The 17,688-nt window shown below is 35.4% G+C and overlaps 1 protein-coding gene across 1 annotated transcript in view; it reads right to left on the minus strand.

Moving 5' to 3' along the window:
• Positions 1 to 17,574, minus strand: part of ABHD12 (abhydrolase domain containing 12, lysophospholipase) — a 37,097-nt gene extending 19,523 nt beyond the window's left edge. The window contains exons 1-3 of the mRNA XM_039320875.1: positions 17,362 to 17,574; positions 4,332 to 4,456; positions 2,808 to 2,913 (exon numbers count right to left, since the gene is read on the minus strand). Of these exons, the coding sequence (XP_039176809.1) occupies positions 2,808 to 2,913; positions 4,332 to 4,456; positions 17,362 to 17,549 (419 nt within the window). The 5' untranslated portion in view covers positions 17,550 to 17,574. The remainder of the gene's footprint in view (positions 1 to 2,807; positions 2,914 to 4,331; positions 4,457 to 17,361) is intronic.
• Positions 17,575 to 17,688: the final 114 nt, after the last annotated feature.

Below are 17,688 nucleotides of genomic sequence, written 5' to 3' on the forward strand. Positions count from 1 at the left end.
TTTTTAGGTGTGTACTTTGCCCCCAAACTAGGGTTTATTTTTCGGGTAGGGCTTATATTAAGCTCACCCCCCAAAATCAAGGTAGGCCTTATTTTCTGGGTAGGCCTTACTTTCAGGGAAACACAGTAGGTAGAGACATGAAGGTGGGGCAGGGAGTAAAATAGAGAACAATGCAATTTTGGATATCTGTAAACACTACCTATCATGAGCAGCACCACATGAGTCATTTTAGGACAAAGGTATCCCATTCCAGTTTTTCAACAATCTTACAATATTCAAAAGAAAATGGGGTAGATCTACAAGCAAATTATTTGCCACAATTCTTGTATTATCATTTCAACCTTTTTAAAAAAATAAATCTTATTAATTCAAAATTTAAAGAGATTTTTTTCTTTGCTGCACTTTTCCTGTCTGGACTGTCATTAAAGAAATCTGACAAGTGGTTAGATACATGTAAACAAACTAAAATAGAAAAAAGAAGTTGCAAATCACTTTTGAAACTCACTTTACTTCTATTAATAGAGTGCTGAATTAGCATTATGAGTTGTTACTCAATTCTACATCATACGTAGACTTGCAGAAATTGCCTAAGAGCATAAAAACAGTGCAGATTAGGCCAAAGGCCACTTAACCCAGTATTCCATGCAAAATGATTGGCAAGTGCTCTCCAACAACTAATCCTGAAAAACATACTACCACAAAAACTAGAATCAATTAAATAAAACCTGAACATTCATGTTATTTTTAAATCTCCTTTTAAAACTCTTCAAATCTTGAACTAGCAACTTCAGTTTACTATGAGAGAAAAGGCAGTTTTTTAAAAAAATTCCTCAATTTCATATTCTTAATCTTAATTGAAGGACCCTGATCTAGTTGTTAAGAAAGGTAAATATTTTTTCTCACTATCTACAAAAAAGAATTTCATATATCTTTATCGTGTCATTCCATCTTCTTACTTACCTTTTTTCTAAGATAAAAACCCTGATAAAATTTCCTCGTATGAGGGCCCCTGAGCATTTTGTTTGCTTATCTAGAGTGGAGTGTGCACTTGCCTATCCTTGTTCTTTAATTTAGACTATATTGTTCAGGAGTTGTAAAAATTAGATTTAATAACAATCCTAGTTTTTCTTTAAATTTCAAGAGTCTCAGCTCATTGTTCATCACAATTATAGCTTTCTTGTTAGAAAGAACATAATTATGGCAACTGTTTGGATATTTTATATCACATCATTAACTTTTATTTTATTGTTTGTATTTTTATAGTCATACTTAAACAAACTGGTAGTTCTACTATTATTTTACTGTCCTTTGATTCATTGCTCTGAGCAGTATAAAATTATGACAAAATTATTTAGTGAAAAAGTCCAGGCTGAATCCCTCAAACATAATTAAAAAAATACTATTGGAAAAGCAAAATTGACATATTTATTTAACCGCGATAGCATTGAAAAAATGAAAAAACTACAGAAGAATAAAATTGCTTTACAAGAAAAAAATCAAATAAGGAGGTGAAGACAAGAAAAATAAAAATATGAATTCAAACAGATGAAAGGAAACGATGAAAAACTAGGCTAATTGGGAGGACAGAATTGAGTATCTTTCCAAAGGCAGAATTACATCCTAATTAAGAGCACCGTAAGCCACAATGTTTGGTTGCAAGTGCAGTTTGATATTCTTGTTATCAATGGAAAAGTTCAAGACTCGCTATCCAGTTTTCATTCTGCTACCTAACAATCAGTTTCATCTGACAGAACCTGACATAATTCTGCATCATGATGCAAAAACATTTGTTAGTCCATCTGATTATCCGAGACTAAAAATTGGGATTAGAATTGCTAACGAAGATATCAAAGGGGTGCTGGTTTCTACCTTTTAGAATTAACCATCAATAGTAAAGGAACAATTAGTAAAAAAGCATGCTACAAACTAGCACTATCACATGCAAACTTTGGAAAAGATATTCAAATGATGTGTCTGTATCCACAAAAATCACAATTGTGCAAGTCTTACTATGCTCTGATATTCTATAGAAGTAAAAGTTGGACTTTGAAGAGGCAGAATAGGAAGAGTATTGACACTTTTGAACTTTATTGTTAGAGAAGACTCCTGAAAATATTATCAGTAACAGCCAAGAAAATAAACAAATGGATTCTCAAATAAATCAACCCAGAAGGTTTCCTCACTTGAGGCACAAATGATGAGGCTCAAATTATCCTATTTTGGAACATTATGCAAAGTCCTAGGAGGCCCTGATTCTGGGAAAGATGGAAGGAAAAAGAAAAAGAAAACAATCAATAGCAAGGTGAATAGACTGTTACAAGGGTGGTGAGTGCATCATTTGGAAGATCAAAAAGACCATATTAGAGACAGATCATGATGGAGAAAATCTATTTTTGAGATCAATAAAAGCTGAAAACAAGTTCATGGCACATAATCAAAGATCTGGGATACCTTCTATTCAAAAAGAAAGACAAAGATGAAACCTGAAAGCTACATCTGCAAATATATCTACAACTAAGCAGTGATTCGTGTCATCCTCAAGGTTGTTTATCTTTTTCTTCCTTGTTCCCATGCTTTGTTCTCAGAGACTAAAGTCACATGCTGAAACAATCCCACACCATTTATATTAAAACTGCATTCTTCTTGACTTGAGTCTAAAGCACAACCTTCAGCATAATACTGCACACAACTGCAATGTACATTGCATTATTTGATTTTTTTCCCCTAAATTCACAAAAAAAGCAAAGCTTTTGTTCTAATTATAAAAGGACATCAATGTATAATGAGAAGAATAAAGTGTTTCTTACCAAACTCCAATAGTCACATCTTCCTCTGGCTGCAGATAGAAGTTACTGGTATGGTTTAAGCCTTGATCCTGGGGTCTTTTCAAATCAATGAAATAGGGCACTCTTACTGAAATAGAAGGATAGCATTCCTTTTACATTTTGTTTACCTTATTCCTTTTACATTTTGTTTACCTTATTTCTGTAATTAAAACCAGCAACCATAAGCTTGCACAATAATACTTCTGCATAATATATATCCTAATGCATAATTAAATTTGCTATAAATTACTGGACATGTTTAAATGTCAACAAGGAGGGGAGGATTCTTTAAAAATTATTTCCATTAGTCAGAGATACAGAAAAAATTAAAAACTTTTCTGGCACCTTAAAGACTAACAAATATATAATAGCTTAGGTCTGCATGAATTGCAATGCATTTCATCAGAGGCATGTAAATATATACACAGCCATTTGGGAGGAAGAGCATCAACAGTAAAGAGAGACGCCAGAAAGAAATGAATGGTATTTTTTATATGTCATTTCCCTCTGACATCATTGCTCATTATTTCCAAATATACTTTCAAACATGAGTTTGTACATTATATTCTCAGGATAATATACAAAGTCTCCAATGAAGATATTAGGCTATATTAAATGTATGTATCTTTAAGGTACGATAACACCCTTTGCTGTTTTTTCTAGCTATTCATCTGGGGAAAGGTTAGAAGTTAACCTTATTTGGTTTGTAATTTGTTTTCCAACTTCTATTGCCATATTCCAAAACATACTTATTAAATCATAATTGTTAACTGTCAATACACTTTACCGTTTGTCCTAGTTCCAACAGTCAATTATAGATTGTATCTTTAAAACTAATTTAGGAAATCCTAGAATTAAATTTGTAGGGCACAGTTTCAGCTCATTGAATAATGCTGGTTTTCTATCCTATCTTTATAAAACATTTACAAAGTCAGCAGCAAATTCTACATAATATGCAGACATGATAATTAGCATACAGTCACACCAAGCATAGCAAAGATGGTATTTTTGAGGAGTGCTGAAAGGAAACAATTACTTTTTCACTGTCTGGTATTAGAACATTCTCTGCAGATGCCAACAGTAACAAAATTGCAAGCAACAGTATCAAGCCTCTCCTTCATCAGCACTTCACAAAGAAATAATGAAATGTAATCAGATACTGACAAATTGTGATCTAATATGCTTTAAATCTGTACTGAATACTGTGACACAAGATTTAATATATGCAGAAACAATTGAAAAAAGTCAAATGCGACTTCAAATCAAATATCAATATACTAGATTTTCTACCAACAAAAAAAATAAAATTAGTATAGCCAAGGAAGCTTGATGGCAGCAATTTCCAAGATTCTTGTAAGGTACTGACATTGACTTTTAAGTAATTAAACAGAAATCAGTCTTTAAAGAAAGAGTAGGCTGATAAGATATGAACACCTATTAATCTTGAATTAAAATATTAGCATAGAGTCAAGATAAAATAAACATTAAATGAAGCATTATTCTTACCAAAATTTAGGAAGACAAGCTTTGCCTGAATAGCTGGACAAATTTTAACTAGAAATGGAATCGCTATATATATTCCCAACAACCAGGTTACTACCTTCCGTAATCGAACCCACATTCCATGTCTCCTGAAAAAAGGTAGAAGAAGAAATGTAAGTTTATTTTACTTACAAAATTCTTGTGAATTCTTGTGAACACATCTTGCTATAGGCTTAATTAAGAGAACCATGGTGGATGATAATCACTTACAAAATGTAAACCATTTATTTGTGGATATAGTCTCAATTATTAAATAATCACAGTAATAGCTTCCTGTTTTCAATAAAGGTAAAGTCTCCTCCGCATCAAGTCCAACTCATAAATTCATTTATATAGAATTTTTTTGACAACAATATGGATGTATTTTTCCACTGTGTATTTTTGAGAAGATTTACAAACTGCTACATTATCATTTATATGCAAATCAACATTTGACATTCTGCTTTGTAAAGTAACATGCAGAGATCCTGTCCTCTGCACTTAGAAAATATAAAAAATTGCACTTTGACTAATAAGGAGTCCCAAAGGAAGGGATAGAGGAGAAGGACAATATTAATATCAACACAACATTTACAACGATTCCCTCAATCTAATGTTTAAAAATACCTAGAATTAATTTTCTCAAAGTTTTTTTTAAAACAGATTGGAATAATGAAGGATCTCTTATCAAAATAACGTATCTGATACTGTATGTTTTCTCTTACGATTACTATGGTTATTAATGCTGAAAATTAATATGATAAAATTCATATAACTAAAGAGGGCAAATGTCATATAAAATGTTAGAAATATGATAATAAAGAAGAAGCTAATATCTAAATACCCAAACTGCCATTCAGGAAGATTCCACCAACATTATTACCCCTGCTCCTTTGACATGCAGTTTGCAATACAATATTGCAACTACTTTATAATTAACTTCCTGCTGCAATAAGTAAGACAAATAATATCCAAAACTTTTTTTCTCATTTGGAAGTAATTACTTTCTTTTTTGGCTACAAATTGTAATTGTGGAAAGGTGTTATCAGTGTTGAATTGATCCTCAGTAGAATGCCATTAACTCTCAGAACTCTTCTAGAACTTTTATGAAAGGAATACTTTATTAGTCCAATTGTTACCTTAATGCTTTGGTAACATCCTAAACTAGAATCTACAATAGTAAAGTTCAACTTTTACTATTGTAATATCCTTGTGCCACATTAATCCTATATGACAGGGTTTCTTAAGCTTTGCTGTGCCCTGGCAAAGAGCTTTTCCTGGGAAAAGAGTTCCGTGGAGAACATGATAGCTTTTTTGCCTCAGTTTGGTAGCAGGATTCTGGGCAATGATAATGAAGTACCGAGGGTGGATGATGGTATTCCTGTTTCTGCATTTTGAGCAGAGAAAGCATTCCACTTCATAGCTTGCTTATCTCTTGGCCCCATTGCAGGGGGTTTATCAAGAGAGACTGCTGCCTGCTAAAAGGAGAACTACATTCTTACAAAGAAAACAAAAATATATGCATGACAATCTAAAGAATGATTTATTATTTGCTTATTAAAAGCACATAATGAAACTCTAATTTAACATAACTTGCTAAAACTGGAAGCAATGTGAAATTTATACAATATTACTACTGTAGGGCAGCATCTATTCCAAATATAACTACTGTAGATTTCATGTCTATAGCTATCAATTACCACCCCTACACTGTTTTGCTTACAAAAGAAACTTCAGACACATGTCCTATTTAGTTTCAGAATAAATAAATGTGGAATTTAACTGATTTTCTCTAAGAAAAAAACAATTCCTTTTCTGGTGAGGTAGCACATATTGGACAATTTTTGTAATATAGTGAAATTACATTCTTCAACATTTTTCAGATTTGTCTAAGTTAGATAGAACAGAAAAGTCAGACAATTTCACTGATAAATTAGCAAAATTTGAAACTATTCTTTCTACAGCAGCCAAAATAATACATAAAGAAATCAAGAAGAAAACATGAAGATATATTCACAATCATATGATTATCACAGAAACGTTATTGTTCATGTGTTTCATAGATAAGGCCTTGTGTTACTAATCAGCATTTGTAGACAATTCTGCTTTGTTTTGAGTTACAGCAAACTCAGTTTGGGATACAGTTTCATTAGGAACTGCCTTTGCTAAATTAAGACTTATTTTTATCTTAGTCCCTGCCTAACTAATAGAGTGAGTTTCAACTAACTAAAAACAGTTTTTATTTTGAAGTTACAGATCTGTTAGTTGCTCCCTAAATAATCAGAACAATTTGTCCTTTGCAAATAGATCATGGAAACATTTAAAATTCTTGTACTGTAAATGTAACTTTTACTTCTAAACATATACTCTGGAAGATGTTCAAGCTGTACTTTTGTTACTGTTATTGTATAGCTGTCATTTTAAAAAAAGATTGACTAAGCAGAATTTAAAATTTTTCAGTATTTTTGCTTTATAAAATCATTATCCTTCACTTACAAGCAAATCAAATATCTTTATTATGGTCTTTGACCAGCCTTTGCAATAAAAAGGGAAAGAAAAAATATTAGGCAATAAAACAACATATCTAATAAAAAGTTGCATACAGTTGTACAACTTGTTAAAGTTATTAGGCCACCTGATATGTGAATATGGAGTAAGCATATAAAAATAATAAATACAAAATTAATCTATGTGACCCTTATATTTGGAGCATGTTATGGACATCATAGAAAGACCACTATATGAGGACATGAGTGACAATTTCTACCTTCCTGGATCCACAAGTGCAAAATGTCTGCAAATAAGGAATCCCATGAAATCCTCCCATCAGGTTCTGGAAAATACCCATCTATATTTGCTTAGGAACAGATTATATAGATACACTGCAGGAGAGGGCTTGCAACTATCTAACATTGGCAATAGAATTCAGGGGAACTGGTGATATTATTTTGATGATCAATGTCCCTGATTCTCTCTTTTACTATTGATTTGTCCTTCTCCAGGATTAATTGCCCTAATTATTCAGGAGAGAGGTTCACACTGCAAAGTTCTGCTATACAAATACAGTGCCAATGAGATTGCCAATGAGATAACATAACAGGGCTATTAAACCTGTAGAATCAAACATGATTATAAATTATTACTTGGCATGTCTCAATACTGCATTGGGGTTCATTTATAAGCTTAATAAAGCATATTATGATCAGCAGTTGATCTGTCACTTAGGATGACAATCATAAATAACCTATTATTTATTTATTTACATTTTTTAAAAAAAAATATTTATTTACTGGATTTATTGTGACTTCTTTGCAGATTTGCACTGGGTTGGCATTGCCTATTATTAGTATGATCTTGGATTTGGTTTTTGGTTTTTTTAAATACCAAGCAGCTGATCAGTTTTTGCATTTTCTTCTTTCAATTTCAACAAGAACTTTGTTAAGCATTTTTCAGTTAAAGTATCACAAGTCTGTCACTGGATATTTCTACAGAAATGGCAATTCCAATCGTTATTTCTTCTATTTCACACACCCAATATCAATTTTGCATATAAGGTAAATAATTAAAGGGAAATCAGGCAACTCCCTTGTCTCGTCAATTGTTCTGATGGTAGCAATGTGATTATGGATACCTCTGCCTCTTCTGATTCCAGTTTGTGATGTCCAAGTGCAGTGTTGTCTTATTGCTGGAAGGAAGTATTTGATATAAATACTGAATTTTTATTGTAGGATTAAATACAGGTCATGTTTCCTTACTGACTACCTCATTTAGCAACTGTTCAAGATGACAATGGTATAAAAAAAAATCTTTTATGTGATCTATCCAAGCATTTCAGACCACTGCATATCCACAATCATGTGCCTGCTTTTTGTGTGCCTCCCAACCTGCTTGCAACAAGCAGATTTAATGGAGAACTTAAAAGTAAAACTGTAAGTTACAATCACGTGATGCTTTGCTTAATGACCATGGTAATTTGGTTGCAGAATGGGAATGGCATGGTGAGCCTATCATGGTTACCTGATTTTTTGCTTAGCAACTAGCATTGTATGTCTTCTGCTTCATTTTGTTTATTGAAACCAAATGTCCTTTGGTTCCAGATGTTATTTTACTTCTAATGTTAATTAATATTTTGGTTTATAATTAGTACATCTTTATTATCTGTCATGTTAACAATGCATTGCATTTTGTCATAAGGCTATTAAAGTTCTGATACCTCTGCACCTATAGTTGGAACATTGGCTTTATTAATTTATCAGCTTTGTAATGCCAGTCATCAAACAAGTCAAGGCAAAGTATAGGACAAGTTAAAAACACAATGTACTGAAAAAAGAACCAAATAGTAAACAACTGCCCAGGGAATACAATAATTAAAACACTCATGGCATAATAATGGAATCATAAAACCCTTCAGCCCAGGGAATGGAATGGAAATGGAATAGAATATAATAGAATTCTTTATTGGCCAAGTGTGATTGGACACACAAAGAATTTGTCTCCGGTGCATAAATTCACAGTGTACATATAAATAGCAAGCAATAGGTCATATATCATAAAGCATATTAGAACAACCAGGTCATATATCATAAAGCATATTAGAACAACCAGAAGGACAACAAGATTGCCATAGGGGTATACTACAGACCACCCAACCAAACAGAGGAAATAGATGAACTTTTTGCTAGTCAGCTAACTAAGGTATGTAGGAAGCACATCACAATAGTAATGGGGGACTTTAACTACCCTGACATCAACTGGGAGACAAACTCCGCACCAAGTGGAAGATCAAACAGGTTCCTGGCAAACCTAGCAGACAACTTTGTCTCCCAAAAAGTAGAGAATGGAACTAGGGGATTAGCCATTTTGGATCTAATTCTCACTAACAGAGATGAAATGATAGACGGTGTTGGAGCCATAGGAACCCTGGGAGGAAGTGATCATGCAATATTAGAATTCAACATTATAGAAGCACAACCAATAGAACACAGTCAAACTAGAGTCTTGGACTTCAAGAGAGCTAATTTCAATAAACTTAGAGAGGGCTTGGGAAGGATTCCATGGATGAGAATCCTCAAGGGGAAAACAACTCAAGAAGCTTGGGAAATTTTGAAAAATGAGATAATAAAAGCACAGTCTAGCACAATACCAACAAAGAGGAAAAATAACAGCTCTCAAAAGAAACCAGCATGGCTGCATAAAGAACTCTCTGACAAATTGAAAGATAAAAAGGACAAGTATAGAAAGTGGAAAGAGGGGAACATAACTAAGTCAGAATATCAGCAAATAGCCCGAGCCTGCAAAGATGAAGTGAAGAAAGCCAAGGCTCAAAATGAACTGAGGCTTGCGACCAAAGTCAAAAATAACAAAAAAAGCTTCTTTCAACATGTAAAAAACAAGAAAAAAGTGAAGGAAATGATTGGTCCATTAGTGGGTGGAAGTGGCAAGAAGGTGACAAGCAACAGGGAGAAAGCAGAACTATTTAACTCATTTTTTGCATCTGTCTTTACACAAAGGGAAAAAACAGACCAACCTATCAAAAATAGTGCCACAAAAAACAAAACAGAAACACAAGTTAAGATAGGCAAGAAAATCGTTAGTGAGCACCTGTCCAGCCTAGATGAGTTCAAATCGCCAGGACCAGACGGATTACACCCCAGAGTTCTCAAGGAACTGGCAGATGTGATATCGGAGCCACTGAACTATATTTTTCAAAGATCCTGGAACACAGGGGAACTACCAGAGGACTGGAAAAGAGCTGATGTAGTTCCCATCCTCAAAAAAGGAAAAAAAATGGATCCAGGAAATTACAGACCTATCAGCCTGACCTCAATACCTGGGAAGATCCTGGAAAAGATAATCAAACAACGAATCAACGAACACCTAGAGGCAAACAAAGTCATTACTAAAAGCCAACATGGGTTTGTCAAAAATAGATCATGCCAGACAAATCTTATTGCATTCTTTGACCAAGTGACAAAATTAGTGGATCAGAGGAATGCTGTGGACATAATTTACTTGGACTTCAGTAAGGCATTTGATAAAGTAGATCACAACCTACTACTTGACAAGATAGAAAAATGTGGGGTAGACAGAACCACCACCAGATGGATCCGTAGCTGGCTGACCGGCCGTACTCAGCGAGTGGTCCTCAATGGAACTGCATCTATATGGAGGGAAGTGTGTAGTGGGGTGCCCCAGGGCTCTGTTCTGGGCCCAGTACTCTTCAACATCTTCATCAACGATTTGGATGAAGGGATAGATGGGGAACTCATCAAATTTGCAGATGACACCAAGCTGGCAGGAATAGCCAACACTCCAGAAGACAGGCTTCAGATACAGAAGGATCTGGACAGACTTGAACACTGGGCACTAACTAACAAAATGAAATTCAATGGTGAAAAAAGCAAGGTTCTACATTTAGGCAAGAAAAACCAAATGCACAAGTACAGCATAGGTGGCACCATGCTCAATAGTAGTAACTGTGAGAGGGACCTCGGAGTCCTAGTAGACAATCACTTAAATATGAGCCAGCAGTGTGCTGCAGCTGCCAAAAAGGCCAACACAGTGCTAGGCTGCATTAACAGAGGGATAGAATCAAGATCACGTGAAGTATTAATACCACTCTTCAATGCCTTGGTAAGGCCACACTTGGAATACTGCATCCAGTTTTGGTCACCACGATGTAAAAAAGATGTTGAGACTCTAGAAAGAGTACAGAGAAGAGCAACAAAGATGATTAGGGGACTGGAGGCTAAAACATATAAGGAACGGTTGCGAGAATTGGGTATGTCTAGTTTAACGAAGAGAAGGACAAGGGGGGACATGATAGCAGTATTCCAATATCTCAGGGGCTGCCATAAAGAAGAGGGAATTAAGCTATTTTCCAAAGCACCTGAAGGCAGGACAAGAAGCAACGGGTGGAAACTAATCAAGGAGAGAAGCAACCTAGAACTAAGGAGAAACTTCCTGACAGTGAGAACAATTAATCAGTGGAACAGCTTGCCTCCAGAAGCAGTAAATGCTCCAACACTGGAAGTTTTTAAGAAGAGACTGGACAGCCATTTGTCCGAAATGGTGTAGGGTTTCCTGCCCGAGCAGGGGGTTGGACTAGATGACCTCCAAGGTCCCTTCCAACTTTACTACTATTACATTATCGCCATTTAGAACACAGGGGGAATGCTATTTCAGAGTGGAGGAATAGTGACGAAGAAAACACTTGGTTTTGAATTCAGATCATTCTATCATTTTGGAGTTGTTTTCAAGAATGAAATATGGCAGCATTTAGTTAATAATGCTACTCCATTTTCTTTTCTGCAACAAAAAATCTGATGCTCCTCTGATGCAAAGTGATCTATTCTAGTTCACTTCAGTTCACCGATTTCAAAAACGACACATCAGTTGCAGCTGGACATGCTTTTAATCCAACTACATCCACAGCATTAGTGCTACTTGTTCTTGCCCTCTGTTTTTATGCTTGTTGGATACCTTTGATTTGGGAGATTCATATTCCAGTATCATGTTTCTATTATTCTGTTATGAATGTCTACTTGGTTTTCTTGGAAGAAAGAAAATCAAGGTAGTCCTTGATTTACAACTGAAATTGGGACTGGAATTTCCATCGTAAGATGATGCAATCCTAAAGTGAGTCATCACTTGATCAGATCTAATTTTTACTAAGATAATGACATGGTTAAGTGAATCACATGGTTACTAAGTGAATCCAACTTCCCCAATTGACTTTGCTTGTTGGAAGCCAGCTGGGAAGATTGCAGATCACAGTCACATGGCACAAAATGCTGCAACTATCGTAAATGTGAGCTGGTTGCCTCGTGCCTGTAATGTGATTATGTGACCGTGGTGGTACAACAGTCATAACTGCAAGGACAAGTTGTAAGTCACTTTTTCTGAGGCCATTATAACTCCAAACCGTTACTAAACAAATGTAATTAATACAAATAATGATGTAAATCAAGATCTATCTACACCGGAATGGCTTACCATTTCCTTCTGAAATGGACTGTATAACTGTCTAACCTCTCACCTACCCTGTGTCTATCATGGGTTATCCTTCTGAGAGTATACAATCTAGCTCATAACATCACTTGCATAGTAGGCTTTTTCAGAACTACAAGGTAATATTCCATAAAATCAAGCTTTAAGGCATTACTATGCAATTAATACTATCACCATATGTTTGCTTAAAAGTAAGTTCTTCTTATATGCAATTATTGTATTTGTGTAAGACTGCAGCCTTACTTTTCATTCATATAAATTAAAGGTTATTTTTGCAAATAGTCAAGCTATGTGTTCCTACTTATTTTGATTAGTCTCTAAATTCTAGCCTCATATGAACCCATCTTCTCTAAGTATCTAATCATTGCAGAGATTTTCAAACTTTGAATACCATGACAATTGCTGGCATGAATGGCAGATTATTTTAAAAGATAGCTACCGGTAGATTTAGATGCCATCTTTCAAAATACACTTGCTGCTTGGATTATACAAGCATGGTTTACTCTTTGACCTATACAACAATTATGCTATAGCTTATCTAGGAAAGCAGAAATCAGTTTTGTGTTCCTACAGTGCATGTACCTGGACACTGATTTTAAAATATTAACCCTTCTAAATTAGTTGCAACTCCCATCTTGAGAGTCCTTAGTTAATATATTTAGGTTCATTATCAGTCCTAATTTAGATTTCACATCAAACCTATAAGGCAAATAAGTTCACAGAGACCTTGCCTTGTGCCAAATAGATCAACAATCAACCACAACAATCTGTTCAATCCAGAAAATCTGGGACCTGAAAGGTCACCTAATTTAGCTGTATAAATCACTCCAGAAAACTACAAGTATCTATATAGAAGAAGAGGAGCTAACTTTATCACTTCTTTGCCTAGAGACCTTGGCAACATAAAAATGGTCTCCAAATCTATGCTTATTCTTAAGCTTAAGAAACTAGTAGTATTAAGAAGCATAGGCAGAGTTAATAGAAATTATTTAACATGGGACAATTTTAAAAAAAATTATAGAATCTTAGAAAACTGAAAGAGGAGATGAAATAAAGATCTTTTATAACATTATACTCCTCTCAATTATATCTCTTTAGCCTCATTAAAAAGAAACAGAGACAAGATTCTTTTCCATATCATAATTACAGATCTTAAGCCCCTCATCAAATAACTACTTTCTTTGTGACTTACCAAAAGATCCCTGCCAAAACTGGGAGTACTGCCACAATAACAAAATGTGAAGCTATTTTCACTAACTTTACATACAGTATAGCCTATACTTCATTCATCTGTAAGACTATTAATGTATTTTCATGTCAATGTTCATCATTCCTTTAGGGATATTTATATTAGCTTTTTTACCAAGCTTACATATGGCTCCAAACATAGTGGCCTCTCAGTAACTTATACATGGTTATAAGCTAAAAACAGGACAACATAATTGCAAAAGTTCTCAGCATCAAGAAATAACTGTAACTATTAGATATTTCAAAGAATAATTTTCCCAAAGAATCTACAAAAATAAGACAGGAAAGATACAGCCTCTAATTCTGCAACAAATAATAAAGATAAAGGGATCTACTACATCCCTTAAATGTAACAGAAAATGTGTAAGCAGATGTAAACTTCTCTGCTACTGCCAGGAAAATATTTAGTGAAGGTACATGTCTTTATCCATCAGGACCTGAGTTCCATTCTTCTCAAAAAGATTTTCACTGTAAGAGGTAGGGTCAAGAGGTCCTTGAATAAACGTTTGTGAGGAAATGATAAACTGGCCTCTATTAAAAAAAAAAAAAGACTGCTTCCTTGCTGTAGTAGGGTGTACAATCCTAAAGTCCAATTGCCCAGCAAAGGATGTTTTCAACAGCAAAGAAAACCTGAAGTAACGCTACCAAAACAACACAAAGGAATTCTGCTCTGCTTTGAATCTGCAGTTGAATATCAGCCTATATACTATTTACTGAGACTAAAAGAGGCTCTCTAGAGATTCAGTTAGGTATTTTCTAAAACGGTGGTATAAGGGATTTTGTGTTTTTTTTTAAAAAAAACAGGAGTTTACCAAGGGATTGAACTTGTACATAGAAAAGATGTGCCTATTACTAAGCTATAATTTTTAGCGAGAACACTTGTTCTAATTATTTAAAATTCTTTGTATAAACACTGAATAATTACTCCCAGTGATGGTTACAACTATTATACCTTTGGGATGGAAAGGATATAGCGACAGAGATTAATTTTAGGTTTATTTTCTTTGGCTTGTCTTAGCAACCCAAAGACTTTTATTTTATGCAACCTTTAAAACAGAATATGAAATAAAGAAGAAGACTTCAACAATCACAGATAAAACTTATATAAAGTTAGAAACAAAATAAATATAATTATTAAATATAAATAAGTTTCAGTGAGTTGAGTAAGGCTTATTTCCATGTAACCTTGATTTTCTTGTTGCATATAGTTATGAATTCTTTATCTATGTTAATTTGTTAAAACATGAACCTTTGATATCTATGATTGGGTCAATATTAAAAAGTAAGGATCTGAAGATGCAGAGCACAAGATTTAAAAAAACAAATCTTAACAATTCGCATTTTTTTTAACTGGATTATAATCTTAATTATTCCAAATCTCAAGCTATTTTTTAAATTTAGATCTTGCATGATCTGAGAGTTTTACAACACTCCACAAAAATTTTAAATTTGTTATTCACCATTAAGATACTGCAAACACCATGTCTGCAGAACAATGGTAACAACAATCTTGGCATCTATAGTCACTTATTGACAATTGAATTATCTGGCTTAGAAGCAAATGATCAAAGATGATCAGAAGAAACATTAGCTTCTTGCAGGGTAAAAGATAAAACAAAAAAAGGCCTTTATTAATATTATGCTGTAGTAAGATTACCTAGCTTTAATACAACAGCATACATGAACACAAATCTCAAAACTGACAGTACTAACTAACTACTTAGCTTTCTGGGCATCTCCAATATCAGTGAAGTCATAGATCATTTTTTGAGATCTCAATATTGGGAGTGTCAAGTATCAAACGTACTTTCTCTTTGTAAACCAAATTTTCCTTTGTGTAACTGTGCAGAAATAGTCTAAAGCCCCACTCAATTCAACGAAGTATACTTTAAAATATAGTCTTCAACCTATAATCACTTATTTAGTAACCATTCAAAGTTACGACAACACTAAAAAAATGACATTATCTTTTTCACACTTATGACCACTGCAGCATCCCCATGGTCACATGATCAAAAATTGGACTCTTGGCAACTGGCATGTATTTATGTTGGTTGCAGTTTCCTAGGGTCATATAATTACCTTTTGCAAACTTCTGACAAGCAAAGTCAATGAGGAAGCCAGATTCACTTAACAACCATTACTAACTTAACAATTGCAGTGATTCACTTAACAACTCTGGCAGAAAAGGTTGTAAAATGAGGCAAAACTCAACTGACTTGCTTAGCAACAGAAATTTTGGGTTCAGTTGTGGTCAAAAGTTGAGGACTACCTGTACACGTGCATAGGATTATACTAATGTTTCATACTATTCTGACTATTCTGACATAGAAAACCTTATTCCTTAACTCTGAAAAACACTGATTCAAATTTTCTATAACAAAGATTACTAATAATAACATCTAGTAGCAACAGTTTTAAAGCTGGCTATGTATCTTGTCTTTTTTTGCCCATTAAAGGGCTGCTTAGGTCCACAGACCCAAAAAATGAGTGGTAGGACAAAAACAAAATGTGGCACCAAGAAAAAAAGGTTTAAACCAAATTACAATTAAATGAATTAAATGTTTTATTAAATTTATATGTCCATCTCACTATCAAGTAACTGTGAGCAGCTGTTACCTAACTATTCCAATTAATTTCTTTTTGTTACAAAAATATAAAAAATAAACAATTCAGACCTTTGGGACTGTATCCAAGAATGGGAGGAACACATACCCAGCTGTACCACCCAAAGGGAAAAAGGAGCAGAGATTCTAAAGAACATGTTTTTTCATGTTTGCGGAACATGAAAAGATAAACATTGTAATCTAAGTGTTTTTAAAACAGGAGATATGTGTTTGTTTTCATCCAGCTTTGTACTGATGCTATTTGCAGAAAAATGGGAGAAAGGTCTGCTATGTATGCCTCTATAGCTCATGAAGGAAAGGTGAGTTATAAATTTAATAAAGATGAGGTTTAAAAAATTTAGTGAAAGACATAGATGTGACAGACACATAAAAGAGTTAAGAAGAGATCGTTTATATGTTTTTATATGCCTTCCAATATTTTTAATTTTTTGACATGGTCTGATGCCTAAGCCAATCTTGAAAGCCTCAGGAGTTATTCACTCAAAATTTAAGTAAACTGATATGGAAGTAAATACATGTTTCTTTCAATCCCAGGCTATAAGCTAAAGACAAACTCGACCGAGTATCTATTGAGACTGTCAGATCTTTCTTTTCCTTAGGCTTAAGCTTTCCATATGCTCCATCCCAGCCACCTTATGTCACCCAGTGGCAAAATACAGCGCCTGCCTGGCCAAGACCCGATACACAGTACAGAATCACCTCCTTGACCTGCTGCAGTCGCAGTCTGTAAACCGAATGCAGCATTAGGAGCAGGAACTCCACGGAGGGCCGCGGCGCTTTCGGTCGCTTCCTGCTGATCCTCGGGCTGGAATCGCCCTCCCCCGCCCCCCAATCCTGCCTACTGCGAACCTCCACGACGAGCACCGAAAGGCGGACGGACAAAGGGAGACCGCCAAGGGCATTCTTCCGCAAACTGCAACCGGGGACTCCGCGGCCAACCCACCGCAATAGCAAAGCCCAAGGAAGGGAAGAGGCAGCCAGCGGTGGCAACGCGGAATGGCTTGTCTGCCCGTTGCCAAGGAGACAAGACCGAGGTCGAGCTTGCGGGGACCGCGGTGCAAGGCCGGCAGAGAAAGGGTTGCTCCGGCTGCCAGGAGCCGAAGGAATGGCCGCTCTGCTACGGGTCTCACCTGCTAAGTGCCCGCTTCATAGCAGAGTCACCGGAGGGCCGGGCGCTGCCTGACAAATGCGGGCTGGGTCTCAAGCTGAAGTCCTTATTCAGCGAAGGGGAAGAGGAAGACGAAGCAGCGGCTGGAGCCGGAGCGGAGGAGGCAAAGCGCTCATGCTCCAAGGTGACGGTCTCGTTCCGCTTTCTCATGCCGGCGGTGCCAACGCACGGGCGGTGCCACTTCCACTCGCCTAAGGGAAGACTCCTCTGACCCGAACCCGACGCCTCTTTCGCCTACATTATACCAACAACAACCCGACAACCGAGGGAATAGCAGCGCTTCCCGCGT

This window comes from Crotalus tigris, unplaced genomic scaffold (genome assembly GCF_016545835.1).
Source record: "Crotalus tigris isolate CLP2741 ecotype Arizona unplaced genomic scaffold, ASM1654583v1 scf7180000023713.2527936, whole genome shotgun sequence".
In the NCBI taxonomy this organism is placed as follows: domain Eukaryota; kingdom Metazoa; phylum Chordata; class Lepidosauria; order Squamata; family Viperidae; genus Crotalus; species Crotalus tigris.